The sequence below is a fragment of the Augochlora pura genome, chromosome 9 (assembly GCF_028453695.1).
Source record: "Augochlora pura isolate Apur16 chromosome 9, APUR_v2.2.1, whole genome shotgun sequence".
In the NCBI taxonomy this organism is placed as follows: Eukaryota; Metazoa; Arthropoda; class Insecta; order Hymenoptera; family Halictidae; genus Augochlora; species Augochlora pura.
In genome coordinates this window covers 13,708,215-13,734,819 of record NC_135780.1, presented here as the reverse complement: position 1 = coordinate 13,734,819, position 26,605 = coordinate 13,708,215, and the positions used below count along the sequence as shown (strand labels likewise).

Here is a 26,605-nt window from a genome sequence, read left to right as displayed (position 1 = left end):
ATTTGATAAATACATTTTCACCAATAAAGAGCTTTCGCGTGGTCGGACAAGCCATAGTCTCGCCGAATGCGGTTTTATTATTATTATATCTATTACTATAATCGATTGGTTGCATTCGATTGCACCGTGTAGAAGTGCTACGATCTACTCGATTTTTACGGTACAGTTGCGACACCTGCTCTAAATAATTACCGAAGAGATCAGGAACGTCCGCGAGGTCGTGAAATTTTAACCCTTTACCGATCGGTAGACTATAAATCGGTCTTCTCCCCTGATCGGTAGCCTTAAATATTAGATACCTAAAGCGACAAAATAGATAAAATAGATTCCATAAATATTGTTCAATGCTAATGCTAGAAAGATATAAAAATATTATTAGATTTAATTACTATATAGTAGCAGAAATATTTGCGACCGAATGACCGGCCGGCAAAGCGCATCAAAGGCAGAGTTTCATTTAAAATTCGCGGGTATCGATTCTTCGTACGTCTCCCTAAATATGTAGCATCCGCATCTAGGTAGCGCAGCCCGGCAACGAGGATCGCAGCAGCAACCGTTCGCCGGAATTTGCGGGGCCTTGCGGTCGTACGGCTCTAAATAATCCAGCGAGTTGGTAATATCACCTCGGTCCACTAAATTTGCTTGGGCTAAATAACGAGAGACTGTCGGTAGAGAGAGAGTGCGCGGCGGCTGCTAGGCACAGTTGAGAAATGCCTTATCCTCTCTCCTGGAGGATTATAGCTTACCAGGCATAATCGTCGTAATGAAATTTAAACCAGCTCTCTCGGTCGACGTGGACCACTAAATGCGAGCCCCTCCCCCCCGAAGCGCTGCGACTGTTTTGTGCTCGGTTACAGTTATCGCGACAGCTCTTGATTGAGCGCGCGCTTAGTCGATGGAACGAATTCAAAAGGGCCTGGCCGAGGGATCCCGGCACCGTGAACCGGCGTTGTCTGAACATTTAACGCGATCGCCGAGTCGATCAATCGATAAAAGGATAAATAGCCGATGAAATTCATAGACGGGGGGTCGCGAATACGGGGGTGGACATGCTCGTTGATCGCGACTGGATGGAACAATTGGCGAGGCTTTCTTTTGTAATCGGTGGATTTTGTGAGTCTTTGTGTAGCAAAGTTGGGGAGCTCAGTTTCAAATGGTAGAAGAGTTGATAGAATTTTTAAATGATATTTTTAACCTATCGAAGTGATTAAAGAAAGAATTTATTGTCTATTTCTAACCCTTTAAACTGGAGTGGTGACTCTGAGGCAATATATCTTACTATACTTTTCCAAGTAAAATGTGAAACGCGCTCCTAATTTCTACGGAATAAAATCGCGAAAATTTTGCCGGTTCTATTGCTATTCTATTAATTTTCGAACGATTTTTCAAGGGTTTGAAGTTTATGCCATTTGATCCGACGAATTCCCACAAATAACCGGATCGCTTAATGAGAACCCGGTGGATTTGCTCTCGCGACGCGAGTCTTCGCTCCGCAGTCTTGTTACAGAAGCAGGCAGTATATACATAACCTCGGAGCCCCCGACCTTAAGTCCCGCACTTACCCTAAAAGACAAATTTCCTGAGGTATTCTGAGGAAAGGGCGGCGGCAGCGGCCGTAACCTTGTCCGGGTGTTTCGGTAATCCCCCGCTTGTAATCGCCGCCGCGTACGGGAAGATGAAAGGAAAATCTTGTTAAACTATTTACCACCCTGGAAAATGCTCTGGCTGTGATTTTCCTGGCGAACGAACGACCTGACGCGCCGCCGAATCGCGTTATGCAAATTCGACCGGGCCACTTTGGTTTTGCCAAATTACCGGATTACTTGCCGCCCTGTAAAACGCACGAAATTCATTTCTCGTCTCGAAAATATTTGTATAATTGAATTTCTTCTAAATCGAGATAATAGAAGCACTGCACACTTCATATATTAACCCTTTGTGCTCGAGCGATGACACCGTAAAGACTGTTCTATCGCGTACCAATTTTTATATTATCAGAGTTGAAATTCGAAAAATTGCTAAAAGTCTAGCTAAGTGATATATAAATAAAATCTAGCTATATATATGTTGAATGAGTCAAAGGCTCAACTTTGTATTCATAAAATGCAGTTTGCAGCGTGAAATGGAAATACCGTAAGTCGGCAAAATGATTTCAAAGCGGCTTTGTTATTTAAAATGGCTCTCGATGCAAAGGGTTGATATTTGAAACAGCAATTTTTGTGAAACATTTGAAATGAAATATTTTTCTTTTATTTCGGTTATCAAAGGACTGTTGCTCGTATAATTGTGCGTCGAACACGAAGCTTTAAGCTAATTAGGAAAAACAGTTTTTCTTCTAATCTAAATACCTGTTTTATTGGGAAAAATATGAACGGGAATTTCGCTCGCATTTTTAATGAAAAGTTTAAGCCCCCGGCATTTATGCAAGCTTATTAACGCGACACGAAATTCAGCGAAGACATGAGTAATACTGCGATAATGCAATCTATTGAACATCACCTATAAAGCGGGTCTGATCCACCCTTATTTAACTCGTATCTGTTATCAACAGCAAAGAGTTGCAAGAATTGAAAATAGAAGAAGTGGAAAGGAAAAGAAAATCAAACTGAAAAAGCAACAGCTGAGGAAATTAAATAAGGGCGAAATTAAAAAGGTAGAAGAAAGGGACGAGTAATTGAAATAGCAAAAAGAAAGTGACGGGGTGAAAAACAGGAGAGCAAGGACGTTTCGAGAGCGTTTCATTCAATATTATCCGCGGTTTAATTATAATAATTTCGCTCGGCAGCTTTTTTCTCATCTTTTCAAGGTCCTCGACAGGGTTTTTTTCAGCCCTTCGCCGATGGAATCGTCTGTCCGACTCGCGGGCGCATGCTGAACTGGAAATCGATAATATTGGCAGAGAACTCCTTATCCTTTTCGAAGAAAACGCAAACAAATAGATTCGAGCAAACCGAACTGCTATGTGGTTCTGCGCGCTCCGGGGAAATTTAAAGTGGCTATTATATTAATTGCTCGGCACTTGCGACGGGATTTCCATCTCTTCGTTTTGGCCTCGGCACGGCTACGGCATTACTATCAGCCGGAATTTCTGAAAATTTGACAATTATTCTATTAGACTTGTTTTTCTCAAAATTCCCTCGGTGGACAAATATTGATCCAGAAAGCTGAGGGAGGTTTTCTTAGGAAAGGAAATACTTTCCCAGATGGTATAGTTAAGTTGTTCTTAAAAGCAAATATCGAAGACGACGAGGTTTTAACAAATATAAGTCTTATTAAATTAAAGATAAATATTATGTTCAAGTATAAAATATATATTGCAAATTTTTATCCTATGTTAAGAGGTCGTATCACAAAGAAACCGATCCAATAACGATGACATTTTCATGACAGATTTATTTGAAAACCGTGTCGCTATTTCTTTCCAATATTCAAGAACAGTATCGTACGTACTAGTATAGTGTACGTGTCCTATGCGAGACCTTCCAAGGCGAAATTGCCAATTCGAATCAGACGGGTCAGTAAGCGAGGTTATTTGACCGATCGTATTGTTCAGCCTCCATGCGAGAAATCTGTTCACATTTCTTTCGAATATTAAAGCACCCGATATCCAATAGCTCGGCCGAATTCATAAAATTAAATATCGTTCGACTTTCGTCCGGAATATTACTCTTTCTTTTCCTTGTTTAATAAGAAGTGAAATATCATGGGTGCAGTTAAAATTCCGCGACGCTCCGATACGGAGGAAGTGTTGAATGTCTGTTTGCAAATGCTAGAAGCAGCAACATCCGAAGCGTCTTCGAACGAGGTTGAGTCTCCAAGATTCGCCTATCAGAAAATACGCACGGATCTGAAATCCCGTCGAATAATCTCTTTCGAATCAATATTTTTGGTGGCAATGGAAAATGCATCGTTTATTCAAAAAATATTCTTGTTTATGCTGCTTTTCCGATCGAAAGGGAAAGCAACGATATTATGACGCTCCTCCGGAGCGAGTTAAATGGTGTCTAAACGCATTTACAACAGCAATTTAAGGTCGCCTTGTTCACTTATTAAATGACGTAATGATGTAGTACGCGCGTCATTCCCTCCCATATTTACTGTGAACTGTCTTCTAAAAACCTTTATCTGTTAACCGTGCTGTATTAACGATCGTTAACAAAAATATTCGATAATTATAGACGTCGGATAAATAAAAAATTAAATACGTAAAAACCTGTCGCGGTTGTTCACGGTTCTCTCTTAATATTCTTTTCATTCGGAATGGCACGAGAAATCGATTCATGTTAAAATTCCAACATCAAAGTTCCATTTAAAAAAAGCGAGCGCAATTGCATTTTGCGCGTGCACCGATGCACTTCTGCGAAAAAAAGGGGAACGCGCTAGACGATGGCGGCTTTTTAAAACAATGCAGAAATGTTGGGTGAAGCTTTTGTCTACTTACGGCTGAAATAGCGTAATAGAGAGATAAAACTATTGGAATTACGTAGTGTGTTAATAATAGCTATTTTTTAACGAAACTGGAGACAAGGTTTTAGCCGCGACCGACTCGAACGAGAATTTCTTCGCGAGCCAAGAATCAGCGTTCGCACTCGTCCCTATCGATCGAATCTTTTAGGATCTGCGGATTTTACCCGGATTTCCCTTAATCCCCGTTTACGTGTAGGATTACCAAAAAACCTGTGAACGCAGCTGCATCCGATTGCTATAATCGCGGAGGAGGGAATCCGTTCCTAGCCTACGTTTAACATTAACTCCCTGCCGTACCATTTTCTTTAAAATTATTACGATTAGAATATTTTCGACCGCACCAATTTCTTCGAAGAGAAAGAAATTTTATAAACATTGCGTACTTACTAATCGAATGTTTAAATATTGGTGACAAGAGAATCAGACCATCAAACGCTTACTTTCGACCACCCTGTACACGTGGAATAAAAACGAACGATATTTCGCGAAAGTCCATTTGCTATATTTTGGTATCGCGTTGCTTTTCTCGGCGGCGGAGGGGGAGGCGTTTCCATTTGTCACTTGACCCAAAAGTATCAAACCCACAAAATATTGACCAGGTGCCGCGTCGTCGTCGCTCGTTTAGCTTGGCCAACAAGAAAAGGGTGGAAACGTCAATCGTGCGGGGGCCAGCTTTCAATCGCACAGTCAGAAAGTTAGTCAGCCGGTAACAAGCGCAGGAGCGTAGAGAAGCCGAGAGGAAACCGGTTTTCCGTGGCATTCGCAACAGAAGCAATTTTCACCGGTGCCGTAGAAAGAGTCCGGGCAAACACACACCGTGGAGTTTCTTCCTCTTCTTGTTGCCTTCCCTCACCCCCTCTTTCCTTTCTCGCCGGTATGAACGTAAATTTTTTCCTTCCCGTTTTCTCCTCCCTCCCTGCCTCCCTCTCTCTACCACCGCGCGTCCTTAGCAAAGACTTAATTCGTCGGACGTCTTAATCAAAAGTTACCGTTTCCCTGTTTCGCCGAAAGTTAAACGTCACGCGGGGAAATACGAGGGCGTCGGCCGGCCGCTTATGAGAATGGATTTTAATTCGACGAAAGTGAAAAGCAAATTTAATCTCTCTCTCTGCCGGCCTCGCCGCGGCGTAATATCGCCGTTGGGGATAAGGAACAAGGGAGGAAGAGGAGAGATCGCTTTCCGCGATTCTTGTTATTCTGATATACGAGAGCACCTTTTGCACGTTCGACCGTGAAATGTTCTCCACCGTCGTCGATACATCTCGCTTTTACGTCCCGGCCGTCCGCGATATTTTTAAACCCCGAATCAAACAACTCGATCGCCGGACTAGGAATCTTTCCGCGAATTCTGATTCTCCCGCGACGAACGAATTGAATCCAAAAATGGGGAGAAAGGATTGCCAATCATCGATTAAAAAAGCATACTACAAGCGGGCGATTTAACGCCTTATAAAACTATATAATAATTATTTTATAAACGCCCCTGAACAGGTTCGATATTTTTCAAGTATTTAATTTGATTTCATAATTATATTAGTCGAACTAGTTTGCTCAATAATTTTATGGAAACTGAGTCGCGGTTTTGTTAACCAACGTAACATTTATTTCTGCAACCTATTTTTCCATAAAGCGGAATAAACACTTGCTTTTAATAAAATAGAGATTCAAAGATCGCGTTGCTCGTTGGTTACCGTTTCGCGATTCATTTTTCCGCTGAAACATTGTGCAAGAATTACGAGCGCAGCAATTATGGGAATCCCTTTTAATTTTACGAAAGTAGATTTGTCGGTGTAATATTGCAGCCGTGGAGGAGGAACAGGGATGAAATCTCGTTTCGCGGAGCCTCGGCCGCGGTGGTATTCGACGTTGTTCCGCTTTTCAGCGGGCAAGTGTTATTTCTATGAAGTTGAACAAGTTAAACAAGACGTTGCGCGCGGTTTAAATAAATCCGAACCCTTGTCGCGGTTGTAAAACGGTGTGCACTAACCGCGTTTACGGCGTGCCAGTTCAACTATGTGTGCAAAATAATATATGATAAGTGCTATTGTATAATAATAGTATTAATAATAAAATCAAGTGAAATTAGGAATTATTATCCTCGCAAAAGATTAGTAAATGTTCAGCATCTAGGATCGGCGCTATCGGTAGTTTTTCTCGAAACGCTCCCGGGAATCGTCTAATTAGCAACGAATTTCGGAGGCATTGGCAGACTAATTGCAATTGAAGTAGTAATACGTGTAGCGCGTGCAAAACGCGTAATATTCAGATGTTTCCATTTAATTGCCCGACTCATTACCGTATCTCCGTCAAAGTCGCCATTGAAACGGCACCCGCCGGCGGACAGTTCAGAAACGAAAGCGGAACGAATCGTCGTCGTCGTCCTCGTCGTCAGCTGGCCAGCCGTCACGCATAAACATTTGTATGCTTTAATTTTCCCTTGATCTTTCCTGCGTAAAAAAAATCCTCTTACGTAGATAGCATCAAAAGTTTTAAAGGATTTCTGGGAGAGGGGGCCGAAAACGCGCGGATTACGATATAGTCGGCGCGCCTGCTTAAAGCTGTATGTTAGTATCTCTTCCTCTCACTCTTCCATTTTCTACCCGTATATTGTCCGATCCTATCTTCCTAATTCCCTTCTTGCTTCAAGTATCCCATTAACCGGGGCTTGATCATTAACGAAAGTCCGACGGGTCGCCGGGACTAATTCGGTAGAATCGAATTTCTTTCGCGGGTATCGCAATAGTAAATATCGTAGGAATTTTAATAGTAGTAATTTTAATAGTAATAGTAAATAGTAAATAGTAATACTAAATTGTAAACAGTAAATAGTAATAGTAATACTAAATTGTAAATAGTAAATAGTAATAGTAATACTAAATAGTGATAATAACAATAGTACCAACACTTTCTTACCTCGCACTCATTAACACTTAGCCAACGAATGGGGGGGGATCTCCCTGTTGTAAACGAAGTCGTTTGATGACTGAATGGGTTTCATCATAATTTCCATGGTGTATGAACGTTGAGGGAGCCATTGACGCCGTGCAAGTTCGCTCTGAAACTTTCATTCAAAGTTAATCGAGGAAAATAAAAATAAAAATTACAGTATATAAAATACGGTGTTGTTATCAATGTTTTGTTATCTTCATTATTATACATATTTTAGAATAACAAAAAAGGAGCTCGAACGTTTTCGTAGTTAATGCGCGCAAAAATAGGATTTGAAGACGCTCTGTTTATACAGATTTCTATTAAGATAATGTTTTATTTTTATGCGTTGTCTCGTGGCTAGGTGCGCCCCGCATTAAAACGAGGAGGAAAACGGCGGCGTGCGCGAAGGACTAAGATAAAGCGTGTAGAATAAAATGTTTATCGCGAAACGTTCGTCATGAATATTTACGAGAAACGCTCGTTTAAAGCCATTTTCGACGCTACGGTGATTTTTTTAACAGACGTCACAGTTTCTGGACGAACGACGCTTCGTATTAATTAACAGGAGATGGAGGACCATAACTTGTACTCGTTAATGTCTCGAAACTAATTTTAGTTAATTTTAATGGATTGCCTTGTTAGAGGACCAAGGTCTAATAGAAAAATCAGCGTATTTAGAGCAGGTGCCTTGAAGGAGCGAAAATCGATAAATAAATTAATAAATGATATGGTCCGCCGTTCGAATATTAGTATAATAACTTTTCTCGCGTGACGATCTATCTTTTAACAACTGGTTTAATTGACCTCGCCGCGCTCCACTTTGAAACGTCGCTACTCGATCAGAGGCAGTAAAACTTGAAATTGCGTGTAGTCGCGGCTAGATGGATTAAGTAAGTCGATGGTTGAAATTATCGCGCGTAACGACGAACATTTATTAGGATATCTTTACGAGTTACCGGGAGTTACTTTACACCTTCTGGTTTCTTTCAGGGGGGGTAGTGGGAATTAATGGGCACCCGCGAACAGCCGGAATTTTCAGCTCCCCGATACTTTAGAACTCTCTCGCAGAAATTGCTCTCGCGAATTCCCACTGTCCGACATTTTATGCTCGCACGGGCGGATTATCGATCGTTAATTACGCCGGAAGATCGATACGGTAATTTCAGTTTAATGACAAAAACTTCGCTTGCTTAACGAGAAACCGAATAAAGGAAGGTTAATGTTCGACAAATTTTCAGAGAACGCCGAAGAACCACCTGCAAAATGTAGAGCAAATTTCGTTTCGCTCGGCGCTCCATTTTCCGTGAAATAATACTGTATCAAGAGCAGAAGGTTATGCTTGCGCGAATAATAATGCTTCATCCATTTCAATTATACGCTTTAAATCAAAGAATTATTTCGAGTCAAAGTACACCCTCTTTTGAAAGTATATCTGCTGATTTAGCATAGATTGTAATTTCTCATTCGATATTAATATATAAATATTAATAAATAAATATATATTCAGCAATTAGTTTAGCTTCTGTCGCATTTGATTCAGTAAAACTATCTGCCAAGTTAATTTTATTTAACACGTTAAAAAGTGATGGGAAAAAGTATTGGGTGCGTCGACGAAACGGGAATTTAATTTGATATTTTTCACAACGCTATTTTTGCGAACCGCAGCACGGTTTATGTTTCGACGAAAAACGCGTCTTTCGGCGTTAGAAAAGTATTCGCAGGTATTGATCTGACCGGCGAGCGTTTTTAGTGACCGAACGGAGCGCATTTATTCTTGCATATGTGGAATACTATTTTCGAACACCGCGCGCGGACAATAACCTCGTTTCCCATCAATCATCCGGAATACCAAAGTTCGCAAGTATTCTAATTTCGTACGAAATATTAGCAACGAAATATTGACGAAACGTGGAGCACGCGGCGCAACGGAGAGTTCAAACTGTGCATTATGTATGCATGCGCGACGATAGGGGGGGGAAGGGAAAGATGCAAAAAATGACGTACGGAGTTGACATTAATTTTGTAAATTTTGCTGCTGTGCCAAAAGGTATGAACTATTATGTGTATTAAAGTCTTCGCATGCATGCAAGTCTTATGCTATGCAAACATATTAAAATCCTTAAAAGAAGGAACAAGCTGTCGTTATTCGATCAAAACGTAGAAAATGTCGTCTTCGCATAAAGATCCGCAATCAAATATCTCCGCATGTACGCGCATTATTATGTATATCCATTACGGTAACCCAGTAACCGTAGTATATAGGAAACTAATTAGTATCGTATAATTGATGGCTGACGGAGATGTGCATATTGGATGAATATTGTTGTTACGTCCATGCGGCAACCACAATTCATTTGTCGAATTTCACGTGGCCGCGCGCATCCCTTTGCACTTGTTTCGGAAGCCTAGTTAAGATAAGCAATTATATTTGAACGCGCGCCCGCAAATATGCGCGGTACATGTATACATCGTGGAACTCAACAATTAATATTAAACGCGGCGATTCGAGAATCACAATATGGTCGGCGATTTCAACTTGAATTATTTTATTCCACCTAATTGGAACTGTGTCGGCCCCCTTTCGTCACTTCGGCTCGGTGGTAATTGGTCGTGTCGTGTTCGAATGGCAGTCGTTCTATTCGGACATCGACGCGTGTGCGAGTTACAACGCGGAGGTTTAAGTTATTTATTGTCAAATATTTCTCGTTAAATACTTCTTACTGTTGCGCAATTTTATGGACAATTAGGGAAGAGGAGATACGATTATTCGAGTCTCTCAGCTCGCTTTTATAGTTACTGACAAAATAATTGAGCAATGAAAATTTAACTTAATTTAGATTAATTTAAACTTAGAATAATATCCAGGATCATCGTGATATTCAGTCATTTAACTTTGATCAAGAGTTCGAGGTATAATTATACCTCGTGACATAATTCTTATGACGCAACGAAACAATCGAAACTGTTTTGCCGGTGCAAAAATTTAGAGTTTCACCGGTTTGTTTGGACCCCGACCGCGGGTTTCATGAATTACGAATACAATCGTCTAGACTCTGCGGAGCACAACATAACGAAAGTTTTAATAAAACTCGGCGAGACTTTTATTTGATTCGAAGAGAACACGGGAGAGAATCCCCGACGGATTAAACGGCTTTCCGACTGATTCGACTCGCCATAAATTCGTTCTATATTTCCGCGAACGCTCCGCGTTTTAGTTGCAAGCGAAATAATTTATATTTAATTAAACAGTCGCATAGTTTTCGAAGGCTGAATCTGAATAGAGAACCGAATCAATAATTACGGGGCTGAATTCGAATAAAAATTGAAACGGCGCAAATTTATGGATCGACGTCGTTGTTTTCGTAAAAGGACGGGGCGATCTATTAAAAACCATATATCGGTCACGCGAAGCCGGCATTACCTTGCAATGCCAGGCAACCCTTCCGTCGCGGTGCATCGAATCTCCTCGCTAATGTCCGCGCAATGGAACATCAGCGCCCTGTTCTACAATGCTCGGTAGATATGAATTCCAACGTTTTCCCATTTAAATAGTCGTCGCGTGTCAGTTATTCAACCGGCTGCAGCCCGGCAGACAGATGTCCCTAACGTTGGAAGTAGTTCGAGGGAATTGTATCTGGCAATCAAAAGATAATATGCCTATACCGTTGGCCAGACATTTCTCAAGCTGCGAGGCTCCGGTCCGCCGTGATGTATGCGGCGGGGCGGTTGGTCTCCGATAGGGTAACTCCGCTGGCGAATTTATGGCGCGCCAATCGCTATTTAGTGTGAAACCGAAAGCGCCTGGAAGCACGCTTGTTTAACGCTGAACATACGAGGTCAAGAAGCCTTTTGAACACGTTTTGTCATCTACAAATTAAAGAATTGGATTATTTCAATTTTTCTCGGTCCTTTTAATAACACGTGTCCGAATAAATATATTCAGCAATCTCCAACGGGAATCAACTTTGCCATTTCACTGTACTCAAAATAAGAAATGCGAGACCGGTCGTTCGACCTGCAGCGGCACGTTTTAATGTTAACAGAAGCGAATCGAACGACTTTCAGTACTCGAAGTGAATTAATTAATCAGCAGCTATAAATATCGCGCGTCATTTTAATGCCATTTCGAGTTTCAAGACACGGGTTCATTTGCGACATGCCGCGCAACGAGAATATATATTCCAATATTATCAAGCGCGTGCAAAATGTGTTCTTTTTTATTTGGAAAAATAAACAGAACTCGCGAGGATTATTCCGTTATTTCGCGCGGAGTTTACCCGAAAATTCTGGACAGCCGTATTCGCGGTCACGAAAAAGTATTTGCGCGGTAATAGCGCCGGGGTGGGGGCTGATCTAAAATCGCTGGTACGCACGGTATCCGGCCGCGGGATGGAAGTCGCGCCGAATGGTTTCGGGATAACCGTGCAATTACGAACTCTTAAACGAGACGGTCGTTTAAGTGCCGCGCTCTGTCCTTGGGTAATAGGGAACTCGCGCGCGACGAGAGGGAAGGTTGAACAAACATTACGGAACGGGCATGCGAAATTAGAAGGAAATTGAACTCGCGCAGTCAACACCCGTAGAACCTCTCTGTGTAACCCGATGTTGTTAATTTCGCGGACCGTTCGCGCATAGTTTCGTTATAACAACAGTTACTTTCGTCCGGAGTAATAACGCCCGGGTTTTGCTTTCTTTACGAATTAACTGTTATTGCGCCCGGGTTTTGCGACACTTGTTGGTTACGCTCTTTACGTGGAAATTTATCGGCTCCTCGATACGCGAAGCAGTTTCACGGGCTCTTTCCGAAAGTTTGCCATTGTTTTGCGGCTTCCAGGAATTAAAAGAGAGATTTTAGTTAATGCGTTTATAATGATTAGACCGTGGACCACGGGATTCGTGTAAAAAATGCGAGTGAATTCTTATTTTATTTTTCTGATAATTGTCAGAAAAAGGACAATGACGTACAATGTCGTCCATTGGCGTGATAAAAAAAGATTCCAACGTGCCAGCTTCCGTTTGACGTGCGAAGAGGTGCCAATGGCGTCGGCAGAAGGGCACATCTTGGCCTACTGCCCTACCCTGACCTACTACCCTACTACTACCACCGTCGCGTGGAAAAAGCGTGTTTCGTTGACGCCTCGAAAATTATTTGAAAGATTCGTCTTCTTCCTCGTAGGAATCTTCTTTTATCACAGCATTTATGCAGTTTCTGGACACAAACTTCGTGGCTCATGATTTCCATAAAATCCCGGTCGAGTACAGTTCTCGTAAAAATGTTTTATACGTTTTCGTTTTCCGCCGGTTCGAACAAAGTTTGATCAACGGGGTTTCATCGTTCCAGTTCGAACTGGAAAGTTGAGGGCGAATAAATATATTTTGCCGAATATTTGGGGAAATTACTAGATTTTAAAAACCGACATAAATACATTTAACGAATCCCGTCGCGCAGATTTTTAGAAAATATTGTTGCCGTTCTGTAGCATATCAGCGGAACTTTTTTAATTAAATTGCGTTAAGTGCGCCGAGTTGTACACGCGTGTTTCTGCCACGCTTTTTTTTTTGTTGTTTGCATTAAAAAGCAACGGAAAATTTAAGCCTCAACGAACGTTGCAACGTTTGTATTTTTTCGCGGAACGTGTATTTTTTCCATCGCTTTTTTTCTAATCGCAACTCCCCCCCGCAAAATATTCTACGTATTGACGAATATTCTATGTATACGATATTTTATTCTTTTCCGTGCACGGCGAATCATGCCCGGCTATATTTAATCTGTCGACTGTTATCCTCGAATGTGGAACGTATCGAAAAGATGATTCGCTGCATCCGTTGCGACTCCGCGAGGAGCTTCTATCAATCGAAGGTACATCGATGACATAACGAAAGTTAACATGGAATATAGTAAAAGTTAATTAAAGAAACGATTAAATTGAAACAATAATATTTCAAAAAATTCTATCACTAAAATTCAGATATTTATGAGAACAGAAAAGAAATTAAATAAAATAGCCTAGCTAATTAAATCAATATATATATATATATATATTATATATAATAAATTAAATAAATAGCTAAATTTTAATAAAATAGCTAATTAAATTAACTGCTTTAATAAACTGGAAAAAAGCCAGAAAATATTTCTGAATTCTTGCGATTCTTCGCTATAACATATCATATGCCATACCACACGAAAACCTCTCGCAATGACTGTACCCGAACGCGCAGCCTCTAAGAAGGGCACCGCAGTTATAATACGGTACTGATAAAACGTTGAATTAATTTCGTAATTGAGTTACGCTCCTGTGAGTCCGCGACGGCCGCCGGAACACGAGGAATATGTAAAGCAATTGGAGTTATTCGATTTCACTTTATTGCAAGCGTCCTTCCTACCCGTCTTGGAAAGTTCCGGTTTCTATCGAAAGTTTCCCGTTTTTTTTTCTTCCCCCTTTACAAGTTGCGGAGCCCCCGTGTGCCCGTTCTCGGTGGAAATTTCTAATCGAAAACATATGCGACACCGTTCAGAAAGTTTTTCCACGTCGACCAAATACGAAACACTGTGTCGATATTGATCTACGTCGATGGTAGAAGCAGGCTGAATAGTTTTATCGAAAATAAAAATTGTCTGCGTCAATTGGGAGACACAGGGGGTAGTTTTTGTTATTTGTATGTGGAATCGCTGTAAAATGAAAGAAGACATAAATTAGAAAAGAGGTTTAATAAGTTGAGATGCAAATTAATTTAGAGCAGAGCTTGAAATAGATACATAAGCCTTGAAATAAATATATAAGGCTTGAAATAAAAATATAAAATTTGAAATAAATATATAAAGCTTGAAAAATATGTAACAAATAAATGAGAAAACCTGCCGAACGACGTAAATTCGCAATTGATTAGAATCTCACCGAAATATCGAAGTTATCGGTGAAACTTCAGCAACCACCGGTTAGATCGACGCGGCAGCTTCCGGAAAGGTGGCTGGTACGGCATCCCTCTCAATCCCTTCTTGAAAAGTACTCCAGACTTCGTATATTACAATGGTTCTTTAGCCCTCAGACAATGTAGTAATACTCGGTCGATACGTATAGTAAAATCTATATTCCGGCCACGTTAAACGAGGCGGAAAAGTGGCCTTTATAGTATTTCATTTAATTTTGAAGACATTATTGGGAGAATATAAATTCCCTCCAATTGTTCATCGACCTGTAAAAGGAAATAGACAATGAGATAAGATAAAAATAGAAGAGAAGATTCGATTGTTCGATCCTCGATTTTATAGCCACCGGTTGTCTATAATAAAAACTAGAACACGAGGCTCGAGGAATCGCATCTTCTCTCTTTTAATTGTTCTTTTTTGTTTACAACCCTTTACCTTCTCGGCAACATTAAAAGAGACCTTTTGAGACGCATAGTCGTAAACCAATAGCACTGCAATTACTTCGATCTGCAGAGGATTTTCCTAGCAAGCATCAACCCACTTGAGCTGTTAACGTTGCACGATACACACATTGTACACTTTCTTTTTATTATCGTAGATTTATCGCGGTATCATTGCAGCGCGGCAAGTACGATGTTGCACTCGCGCTCCGGTATTATATCAGTGGGACATAGTCCTTGTTTTATAGCGACCGATAAATTTCACTTTCCGCGGAGACTGATACTGCGGCTGTTTTACGAGCAAGTTTTATAAGCCTCAAAACGCGGGCTACTCAATTCCTTTTAAATGCACCGCTGAAACCCCCAAGACTCCTTCCTCGAAACAGAATTAGAATTTCCAGATGTTTTATTTAGCAATAGAACTGTCTTCTCGACTGTTAGAGTAAAGGATGATAATAGTAAAAGAATATATTATAAAATATATAATAATAAGTGTTAAAGAGATTTTTTAGTAGGAGAATTATGGTCCAAGAAATTTATGCCTTGTACAGTGATTTTTATTTACTATTCACAGTAATATTTATCTGCATTTAAGGAACGTACGTTTCCCAAATTTTTCGCTAGTCCGTAGAACGTTTCGCTATTCATGCTGCACGACCAGTAAAAGTTGATTCTAGGCGGAATATTAGACCTAAAGTATAGAGAGGAATATATTTTCGTACGAAACTTTCTTGTCGAGAAAATTGACTTTGAATATTTGCATAGACTGGGCGGAGATAGTAAGCCATGCACAGACACGTTTATCGATACCTATTCAACGTCACGTGTGCCTTATGAATTTCCAAACTTTCTTTTTTCCGAAAGCTAGGCGACTTCGCGTTGAAAAAAAATATCGCAAGTTTTCAGCTTATTTTTTACGTAATATTTCATCACTGTTAAGAGAAAGATGCTAGATTTATTTACGTACCGAATTTATATATTTTTCAATTATTTAAACTATCAATTTTGGATAAAACTGTTTTTAATAGAAATTATACAAAAATTAGTCTCGCATTAGGCAACTTTACTTTATAATAGAAAGATGCCTTATTTCAAAGTCTTACGAGACTATTGTTACTAACTATCACGTTACGACTTTAATAATAGAACTGCACAGCTTTCATTCGGATCATCGGTGAAAAATACAGTTTACGATGCACGGTGTCCAATCCATTGAAATTATCACTGTACATGCCGGGGATTAAACGTATAAAACTTAATCGTAGCGAAACGAAGCGTTTCGATCACACAATGGTGGAAATAAACGAACGAAAGGTGGTATAGTGTGTGTGTAAAACATGCGTGCTATTTGCCGTGAAATTACAAATGTATTTCGGCGAACACATCCTGATGGAATACTAGAATATTTTAATAGAGCGACATTATATGCGTTCGCATGCCGGGTGTAATATATTTTTGCGGGAAACGGAGCGTGCGAGGATCGTTACTAACCAGTGATTATTCTATATACTATATATTAAACAGAGTATATGTTAAAAATAAATTGTAAATTAATTTACAATCAATTAATACAGGAATAAATCACAAATTCTACGAAAAAGGCATCTTTCGACTGATCTTCTATTTAAATAAAATAAAATAAAATAGAAAGCTAAGAAGAATGATTTTTAACTATGATTTGAACTGTCGACGCCAATATTTCAAATAAACCATATTTTTTTATTAAACCATAGTTCCTCGAATATTTGAAAGATCAAGTCGTCCGAGAGAGTTATTTCGTTGCAAAAGTAGTTCGAATACTTTCGCGAATTGCTGCAGCTTCGACCGCTGGCCTCCGATGTGCCAGAGGCCTGTGTTCCATTTCGAAGGAAAGGGTTACAACAACCCTCCGGCATGTGGCCGCTACACCGTAACTCGGCAATCTCGCGGACTTTCTCCGGTGTGTTCCGGCTCTCTGTTGTATAGGGGCGCGCGGCGGGTCCTGACGAGAACTATTCCCTAACTGCAAGGTTACCCGCTCCCGAAATCCTGGTTTAAAGGATCCCCGCAGACCAACGTAAACTATTCCCAGCGCCAGCAAATATTTCGTTTCGAGCTGCGAGGATCCTTTATGATGTATCGACGGTCACTCGGAGCTTTCCTAACTAATCATGCTCCGAGAACATCTGGCCGTCGAATGCCGGAAACGCTGTGCTTAAAGATTTCCATCTCGAATTCTACTATTATTCACCTAATAAATTATTTTATTAATCATTAACGGTAAAAAGAATTTTTATATTATTTTAGCATCAACTGCTTACAAAGAGTTTAATATTATACGAATCTTTTCAAAGTGCTCTCGGTTAAAGATTTAAATTAAAGGAAAATAACTGTAGATTAAAAATTATAGAAAAAAAATTGAAAAGTCGATTGAAGTAGGAGGATTAGAATTACAATCTCTCGACCCGGTTGGTAAAAACAGTGTTACGGAAGATTAATCAATTTCCAAGAACAATAGATTCGGTGGGAAAGATGGAAGGAGGACTCTAGCGGCGCGAACCTGTTTTCCATAAAGATACAAAGATAGAGGAGATGGACCGAGCGAGATAAAGTTGTTCATCTCGGGAAGTGGGATAGATCGGGCATCGATACGCTAAGGGAACCTATTCTATTCTCTCTTTTGTATTGTCTTATCCCAGAGGGAGAGAGAGAGAGAGAGAGGTGTCCCAGCAGTCTCTTCCAAAACTCCTGGCGACGTCTCCGACAAATCCTCTGGTTAATTAATTGGTTCACTACCGGGCGCAGTGATCTATAAGTGTACCTGAACGTTGAGGCGCGCTGATAAGGCAGACGTGTTCATTAATTAAGAAATAATATTACGAGAGAGAGAGAGAGAGAGAGAGAGAGAGAGAGAGAGAGAGAGACACGCCGCTGCGCCACGTTCACCCCCTCGACATGACGATTTAATTACGGTTTGGCTTCGGGAAACTATTAGCGATCGCTAGACGCAATCTGTGCACGGTCCCTGCTTATACGTCTCTATGGAACCTAGCAGTGCTCTCGATGCTCCCCGATCGGCCATTCAACATTGTTTAACGGAGTACGCGGAGCTGGGACGATTTCCGAGATAGCTCGGAGAAACGAATTATTGGATCGCAGAGCTTTTATTCGTTTATGGCAGAGACAAATAATCGAAATATAAAATTATCGCCTTGGACAAAAATGAAAAGCACTGTCATAGATGTACATACATTTGACGAAACTCTTTTGATAAAATTTGGTTAAATATCGCAGCGAGAATCATTGGATTTTTCCTTAAAAACTCTACTCGACTGGAAACCTTTTATTTTCAAAAGGTTTCTCTTTACGTATTGTCATTGGAATATTAAAAAAGAGTTCTATGGGGATAGACTTCTAAACAGAAGCTATTATAGAATTCCAGCAGTTTTTCCAGTCCCTGGTTATCCGCGCGCTATCGGAACCGTCGGACCAATCCGTAGGAAGCGAGAGAAAAAAAAATGATTCGGTCGGATGTCACGGCATATCATCCGGGGAAATGAAGTACAATCACGGGGAGAAAAAGGAAGGGAGAGACTGGAAACGGACAGTGTGTGGGCGCATTCGAAGTCTCTCGCAGCAGTCCAACGAGAAAACAAAGAAAACCGTTCGCATCCCCGCGCGACACGCTTCGTAGCCTCTGCACCGCGCGCGCAGCGCCGCGCGAGTCGGAATGCCCTTTGCTGAATTTCCCCCGAGAAAATCACCTTACCCTCCAGCCTCAATCCTTGTTCCTGTAGACAGGAATGAAATATCTATTTGCATACGAGCCCGAGATCGTGCTGCAGCGCGCTCCGAACTCTCCCTCTCTCTCTCTCTCTCTCTCTCTCTCTCTCTTCCCGGCAAGGTAAATAACGATTCTGAAATTCGCGCTGCGCAATCGATGATGGCAACCTCATCCTACAAACTTTTCGTCCCCGACGAACGAAACTATAAGAGAGAACCGTTCGACTGGCGAGGGTGCTCGACGACTTCGCCGAAACAAGGGAACGAAAAGCAGACGTCCTCTGTGCTATTCTCCTGGCGGATTTTCCACGGAAATCCAAACGATCCGATGCGAACCGCTCGATGATACCTTCAATCATTTGTTCTACAAGTTCTACAATCTTTTTCCAGCGAAACGAAAACTCCGCGATAGTTTTAAGACGTTGAAATAAGAATTTCGCTGTTTTAACAGGGACATTGATATTTGTTATTAATAATCTTTGTCGAAGGTATTTTTAGTATCGATCTTCGATACTTGTGCGATTTTCATACATGTATTGGAATTGCGTGGACTCGACAGGGTCGTACAATTCAATGCTACGTTACTGCCATGGAAACATGTTTAAACGACGGACCAGCTATTTTACGATCCTATATTGTAGTTTACGACTCTCTCGATGAGCCAACCGGACGCGACGTCCACCGATATCCGGAAATTTTGGTCACTGCAGCTGGCTATAAATCGATGCTAAAGATTGTTGAAACCGTTTGATTTATTCCGAGGCCTCGAATCGCAAAGAAATACGATTTTAACTCGCCCTCTTCGATCGCCGCGCCTTCTGCACAGACTGATAAATAAGTATGATAAATATATCTGAACCGATAAATAAATATGACAGACGCCGATAAATATGTCCGAAGCGCTTCGACGAGCATACGTAAATTAATAGGATGTTCGTCGCACGATTCGCATCGCGACTCTGTCTGTAACAATCGTCGAAAGCTCGTTCAATTTATTTGTAATTTCCGATTTATATTTTGCGATTTGTAATTTACGCGCTACGGACTGCCTGTTCTAATAATCTCGATTGCGTTATTTAGGTTCGCCCGATGAAATCTTTAACAGTGTCCTATAGACAAGGCTACCCCGTTGTTCTCTGCTCCGACGCGAAAGGGATGCTCCTCCCCTTGAGACGGAACAAGACTTATTGTTAGACGCAGTGAAAGAGTTCGGGCACCTGCGGAGATGTTAGCTTTTACACAGAATAATTTTCATTTTTATATAACTTTTATACAATCTGCCTTTTTTTAAATTCTTTTGTGATTGCGCGGCTAAAACATTTCGTTGAGTTGTCGTGTTAATATTTCTCGAGTACGTTTGTTAGTCAATTTTGTCATCGATTTTCGGTCGCTATTTTTACCACCTTTATTTATTATCATACACCTGGAAGCAATAAATATTTCGATTTAGGGAGAATATTGTACGGTAAACCAAAGCCAATTCCGTGTATGAAGTTACGATAGTCCCTACAAACGTTCGCTCTGAATGCCAGGTTCGCATGTTTGCAAATGACCATACTCGGATCCCGAATAATTGAGGATCATCCTCGATCGGCGGTGTTTTCAAATTTCAACCACGCAGGGCGGAGTCGGCACGGTTGTGCTCCTCTAAACAACCGTACTTAACGTATCATGTGAAAAGTAAAAGCTTTCGATTTACTGTCTCGCTTTGGCGCACTCATACCATTCAAGTCGACAATATTTATTTTTTACCATGACAGTATTTTATCAGGGAATTTTGTTATTTTATATTACTTATTTATAGATACGTCGGCCTGGTAATTGGCCACTCAGCGTTCCGATTTATAATTTGTCGAACACTTTGGCGTGCTATCAATTTTATAGATCGAATATATTTGTTCTTTTCACGTGTACTTACTCGCTTTCCTTTCCATTTCACCTTTTTAAACACAGCTCGCAACCAGAAAATCTGCAAAATGAATTAAAAAATAAACTATTAGATCAATTTACGTTATAAAACAATACGTGTTAATTACGTTTAGAATTGCGTAGCTTCAAAAGTACAATAACTTTAGTTATTTGCGTATAGACTTCTAGAAGAGATCGACTAGTTTAAATAATTCCGTGGTACGATTGCTGGGCGCATATGCAAGATCTCGTGGTTCGGTTCCTCGAGAGATGCTCTTTATGCAACGTTCGAGCAAAGTTTCGAAATGGCATAGCCTCAAAGAGTCCTCGGAAGCACATTAGCGGCGAGATCCGATCGATCAAGTTCGAATTCTCCCGACCGCCTTATGTTTCAATTAGTTAAGACAATTATGTCGTTTAGTTCGTACGAGCATTCGGGCCGGAGAACTTTCCCCCGGCAGAGGTAGTAATTGAGTGAATTTGTGGAAACAAATCCTGGTCGTTCAAACTGTCAGACGACACCGCAGCGCAAAGTTTGCGAGTCACGAAGAATTAGCCTCGCGACTCCCGCTGAATATAACGCGGGATTCGCCCAACTATTCTCGTGAATAATGCGGCTAGAATATAGCTAGAATATAGTTAGAATATAGCTAGAATATGGCTACGATATAGCTAGAATATGGCTACGATATAGCTAGAATATGGCCACGATAGATCACTGATGTACGCGTAGTAGTAATATTATTAATAAAAATAGTTCGCTGATACATGAAGCGTGGTTCGTAAATTCAATGGAAACGCGCGTCTAATTTTACCTCGTAAAATATCGTCAGGTTAAAAAATATGGGAAACGCGCGACGAGTTTCATGCCATTTTGTCGATCGCGTCCGGTAAATTGATAGTTTAGATGGATATTAAAAATCGATATAATAATATCGGATGTCGCGAGCAGTCACGTGGAAGCCGGCCCAGATATATATTACGTCGGTACCGCCCGGGCGCGCGCGACGCTTTGTCATGTCGAAGTTATACCCGGTGCATAAAAAAAATTATGCACATTAAAGCGTGCACGAGCGAAGAAAAGGTGGCCGCGAACCGCCATTTGTGTTGCGTGACAACCGCGTCGCCGACCGTCCAATTCTAACTCCAGAAACAAATGGTGTTCCGCCGCGCGCATTTTGTTTCTTCCCTTTTTCGCTAACAATAAGCATCGGGAACCGCGCGGAGGTGTGTTTCATTTCAGTCCAACGCGTAGATATATTCGTAATAATGCGTCAACTTCCAAAGTTGAAATCCGCTTCGAAAGAGGACTTTTCGCGATTCACAATTGATCCCTTTTGCGGATGATATTCATCCTTTCGAGCTTCAAATTAATCCTTTCACCGGTCTTATTCACCTTTTTCGCGATTCATATTAAAATTCATATTAACACTTTTATAGTTCGTATTTTTTTACTTCTAATGATCTCTCTTCTCAATTGTTAGTGATTTTTAGAGCACCCTGTATTCCTTCACGACGATTATCGTCTGATAAATCTAGTTGCCACCAGCTTTTTCTTATTGCGACAGAACGCCGAACCTTTTTATAAGATCCGTTTTTCCGTAGCGATGTAACGCAGCGGTACTTCAATTTTTCATTTCGATAAAATTACTTGCATAAATATTCAAACCTCCAGTCTTATAAATATTCAACGGCTGCGGAGGCAGCCAGCAATCAAGCACCGAAGAATCCCGCAGCATCTGTCCCAGTTATTCTTAGCTGGGTATTTTTCGGAAGCTTTATTGATCAATTAAGCACCGCGACAGAAACAATCCACGAGCTCGAACGATTGAAAGATCAGCCTGAAATATCGTCGTATGTAAAAATCACATTTATCGATCATTTTACACGTCGACAGTGTTTAAACAAAATCTCGAGTTTTCTTTTCCGCGGACATCGGCTTCGAACTTCGAGAATTTCGCCGAAACAAAGAAGAGATGAACCGTACGAAATGCTCGAAACGATGACCGCCCGGTTGTAATGCATAATTCATACCTTTTGGTGAATCGTCTGCGGGTTTCGACTTCCTGCGTTGTTATTGATTCATACGCTGCAGTAATTCATTGCATCACATTCTGCGGTGCTGCACACAGATCATTTCTTCATTCACAATTCTGTTCAGCTTCTCGTTACAATAAAACACGTCCGGTTTGCCTTAGCTCAGCTTCTCGTTGAAATAAAATCTGCAACCTGTGTAAATACATATATTATATTAGTACTATTATATTGATAATATTATATTAATACTATTATATTAATTACTTCATTACATCAACCCTCTGCACTGCATTATAAGGCAAAAAGGGTTGATACTAATTATATAAATATTTATTCCAATCGCGTTGCATTCGATTCGCATATTTCTCTCCAAATGCATAAAATCCTCGGTCCAATTGTAACTTAAATAATAGATTGATAAACAGTGGAACAAAAGGGGTTAATTAATAAACAATGGAATAAACACCCTCGCTTTCGCCTCGTATAAAGACTAAATTAACGCGCTCTTAAACAACGTTAGATTTCGCGAGTGGAAATGGTCGTCCGGTTCTCCGCTTAAATCGTAGATGTTCTACACGAGACCTTCACCCTTGCACGGGGTTGCAAGGGCAACGTGTCCCTTGACAGCTTCCATCTCGACCTCCGATCCGTGGCGCTGTTAGGTAGGTGGCATCCGGCGGAATGGATTCTGTCCATTTCTCTGCGTGGAGATGGCTCATGACTCCGACGTTCCCGTGTTTGCCAGGGCCCGTAATTGATTTCCAGCAGGGGAAGGTCCTTTTCCATTTACAATATCGAAGTCTTTGGCGAACGCGTGGACGGCGGTCGACTGGACACACAGAGACTTGGCCATTAGTGTCGTCGCCAGGAGGGACCGGACACGCCTGTGTTATATTACCGACAAGATGACCGAAACTTTCCGCGAGAGAGTTCCGCCGCGGAATTACAGTCGGATTGCTCAAGGAATTACAGTTGCGAAGCAATTACACCGCGTTGTAATTTGTAATTCGTACGGTCGTTCGGTCATATTACGAAGTAATTCGATTACATTTTAATTCGTAATTCAGTCGGCCATTTTATTACGAAGTAATTCGATTACATTTTAATTCGTAATTCAGTCGGCCATTTTATTACGAAGTAATTCGATTACATTTTAATTCGTAATTCAGATCGCCGTACAATTAAATTACGAATTCGATTACGTTTTATCATTTAGATCGCCATACGATTCAATTACAATAACTTGTGATCCAACGGTAGTACAATTACAAAGTACAAAGTAATTAATATTGCGTTAGTTACGAGTTACATTGTAATTGAATTATATTAACGACGCGTTACAATCCGATTGATTTATATTAATTTCAATAGAATTATCGAAGAAACCATCAACCTCGTTTCGCGTCGAAACATCACAAGGGTGGGGCTCGAACAGAGAGACTTTTTCCTTCCGGGCCGAAAAAGCCACGCGAACGGTTCGAACCACTTCAACCGGCACGAACAGATTAAACACGACGATGGTGTAATTTATCCGACTCGTCGTCCACTTTTGATACTGGGAGAAATCGTGCTCTCCCAGCTTTTTCCGGCAGAAGTTATAGGCTAATCGTCCGCGTACTTCGCGAGTGGCTCCGGCAGCCACTCGGAGCTACGCTCTCCACCCCGGTTCGCTCTTAAAAATATGCTCGAGAATTGGCTGCGCGCACAGGGCCGAGTAATCTGTCGATCGGTTTTTAGGTTCCCCGGGCGTATTCTTCTAGTGTACATGCGTTTGCGAATTCTGTTTAAACGAGCGAATTATTCTTCGATTTATTCCGAGCTAACGAAAAGGATTTAGGTGGCCTCTGAGACGTAAATTCATTTCTTTTTGCTGCAATTAAATTGTAATTCGTGATTTTAATCCAACATGGAATTGCAACGCGATTTCATTGTGAAATAGTTGAATTATTTTTTAGTTGCAAGCGTAATTAATTCCTCGAATATTCATTTGTAATTTCGCGCAATTCTAACCGAGATATGGAGGACGTCGCGGTATAGTAAACGCGATTTGTTGCTATCCTTTGTCATAAAAATTTCTGAAATCCGTGCAACCCTTAACTCGCGACGTATTTGTTCGTCGCCGGGGACTAATCGATTGACGGAACAATTCAATTGCGAGGACAATAGGCAAGCAATGAATTATCGTAGGGCTTTCATAAAAGCCTGTAGGGGCGGCGGAGCGAGGGCGAGGACCGGGAAGGGAAGAGAATATCAGTCTTGGCGCAAAGAAGAGGGAACAGGTTGAGCGATGAAGCCACCCGAGGGTATCGCAAAGACCGAATTCCTACTGCTATTCCTGTCACTTTCGGACGTCGGAAACTCCCGGGCACGGAGAGGAGTTCTCTCTTTAAGCGGGCAGCAGATGTTCTCTACGACGTTCGCGCACGGGCGAAACTTCTCCTCGAGGAGGGAAATGTGCTTAACTAGCCGTCACCACCCGATGGCGTCCGCCATTTCGGTTCTCCCGATTTCCCTCTGACCCAAAACAAAATGCTCGGGTCCTGGGTAGAGCAGAGCGTGGCTCGTAGCCGTCTGCGCGCCCCGGAAACGCTTCCGAGATAGTCCTACACAGGCGGAAGCGACTTCGCGTATCCGCCTTAATATTTATGGAACGCTCGGAGAATCGTGACGTCCTCCGAACGTATCGCGTGTCCCTCGAGAAGAACTTCGTCGCAGGCCTTTGCCTGCTTCCTCTTCGCCGAGTGCAGCCTCCATGCCGTTTTATCAGTCTTGCTTACTACTTTTGTGACGCGTATATGAAGCGGATCATTACCCGCTTATAGATTGTACTTATAGATTTACAGCCCCCAATAAAATTAGACCTTGGTGAAAATATTTGACAATAAATAAAATTTCAATAAAAGTGAAATAATATTAGTCCCAGTTCTTTTTCAAAATCTCTTTTAAAATTTGTTCTGCACCGTTCAATATGGAGAGCCAAAAGAAGCTTTTGCAATGCAAAAATGATTGCTGTTTGATCGAGACGTTCCGACGTCGACGAAAATTCAAGACGGAACGCGTCAACAGAGCGCGAGAATTCGGTTTAATGCACGGCCGAACGACGAGATTCTTAAAGAATTTCATTAGTAACGGAATTTCCATTAGCCTCCGCGAGTCTCGGATTCGCGGAGCCGTCAACGACACGCAGGCTCCGGGACTGATACCGAATATATATTTGCAATCGACTACGTCGATGCCAGACGGAACGATGCAGGCCGTCGCTGCCTGTATTTTTCACGCTATGGCGGCAGCTGGACGTGATCGATGAACCAGTCGCCTTTTCCGTCTGAAACGCGGCGGAAGTAAACAGAAATTTCGAACTGCTAGTTTGTCTGTTCGACGCAGCGCCGTCAAAAATCCGCGACGCCGTTCAGCTGTGTTTTCTATCGCATAAAATAGATCTTTAGAAATTTTTATTACCGATATTTCCTCGAGGTACTCGTTAACTTTTTATCGCGAACGTCTCGAAAATCGACGAGGCCGCGACGTCGAACGCCCTGCATAATAAATAATACTTTGCTTGAATTATGAAACAGAGGAAGAGGTTTCCCATCTTGCTGGCAATTTACGAACTCTTTTATTTCGTAAAAAAAGGGCAGAGAAATAAGAGATTAAATCGTTACTGAATTAAATGGAATATTAAGAAAACGATATTTTTTCAATGGTGCCAAGTACGATATATTGTTGTTGGAACGAAAGCGCGAAGTAAAAGGGGCGCGAGCGGCCACGGAAAATTCCGAAATATATGAGAAAGGAAACAGAAGTTGAAGTGGAAGTGGAGGTCCGCGAGATTATCAAGGGAAAAAGAGGATTAGCGATAATGTTGGAGGAAGTCAAAGATGACGCGAGGCAGATAAAGGGGTTGGTCTGCAAAGAGGTATAAGAAGAAATGAAGGTAGAACTAAAAGAAGACACGAAAGCGTTGGGGGGGGGGGGGGGGGGTAAAGGGGGGCGAGAAAGATAGGCGAAAGCAATTAGAGAGATAGAAAGGAATCTTAAAGGTATGAAAAGCACGGGATTGGAAACAGGTGGACGAATGAGTGCTTAGGGAGGGGAGAAGAGGCTAAGGAATCTTTAATGAAGATTAATC

The 26,605-nt window shown here is 41.4% G+C and overlaps 1 protein-coding gene across 7 annotated transcripts in view; it reads right to left on the bottom strand.

Annotated features, from left to right (window-relative positions):
* Window positions 1–26,605, bottom strand: part of LOC144474729 (uncharacterized) — a 70,206-nt gene that overhangs the window by 14,432 nt on the left and 29,169 nt on the right. For 3 of the 7 annotated variants that reach the window (XR_013494783.1, XM_078189912.1, XM_078189914.1), the window contains 7 exons: window positions 23,059–23,305; window positions 22,474–22,668; window positions 20,450–20,500; window positions 14,298–14,595; window positions 7,381–7,528; window positions 6,764–6,914; window positions 1,563–1,831 (listed from right to left, as the gene is read on the bottom strand). Coding sequence is in view for 6 of the 7 variants with exons in the window: in XM_078189912.1 (XP_078046038.1) it covers window positions 23,061–23,305 (245 nt within the window). In the remaining variant the exon portion in view is untranslated. Of the gene's footprint in view, window positions 1–1,562; window positions 1,832–6,763; window positions 6,915–7,380; window positions 7,529–11,061; window positions 11,266–13,785; window positions 14,072–14,297; window positions 14,596–20,449; window positions 20,501–22,473; window positions 22,669–23,058; window positions 23,306–26,605 lie in introns of all 7 variants that reach the window. The other 4 variants (XM_078189915.1, XM_078189916.1, XM_078189913.1 and 1 more) reach the window with 4 other exon arrangements.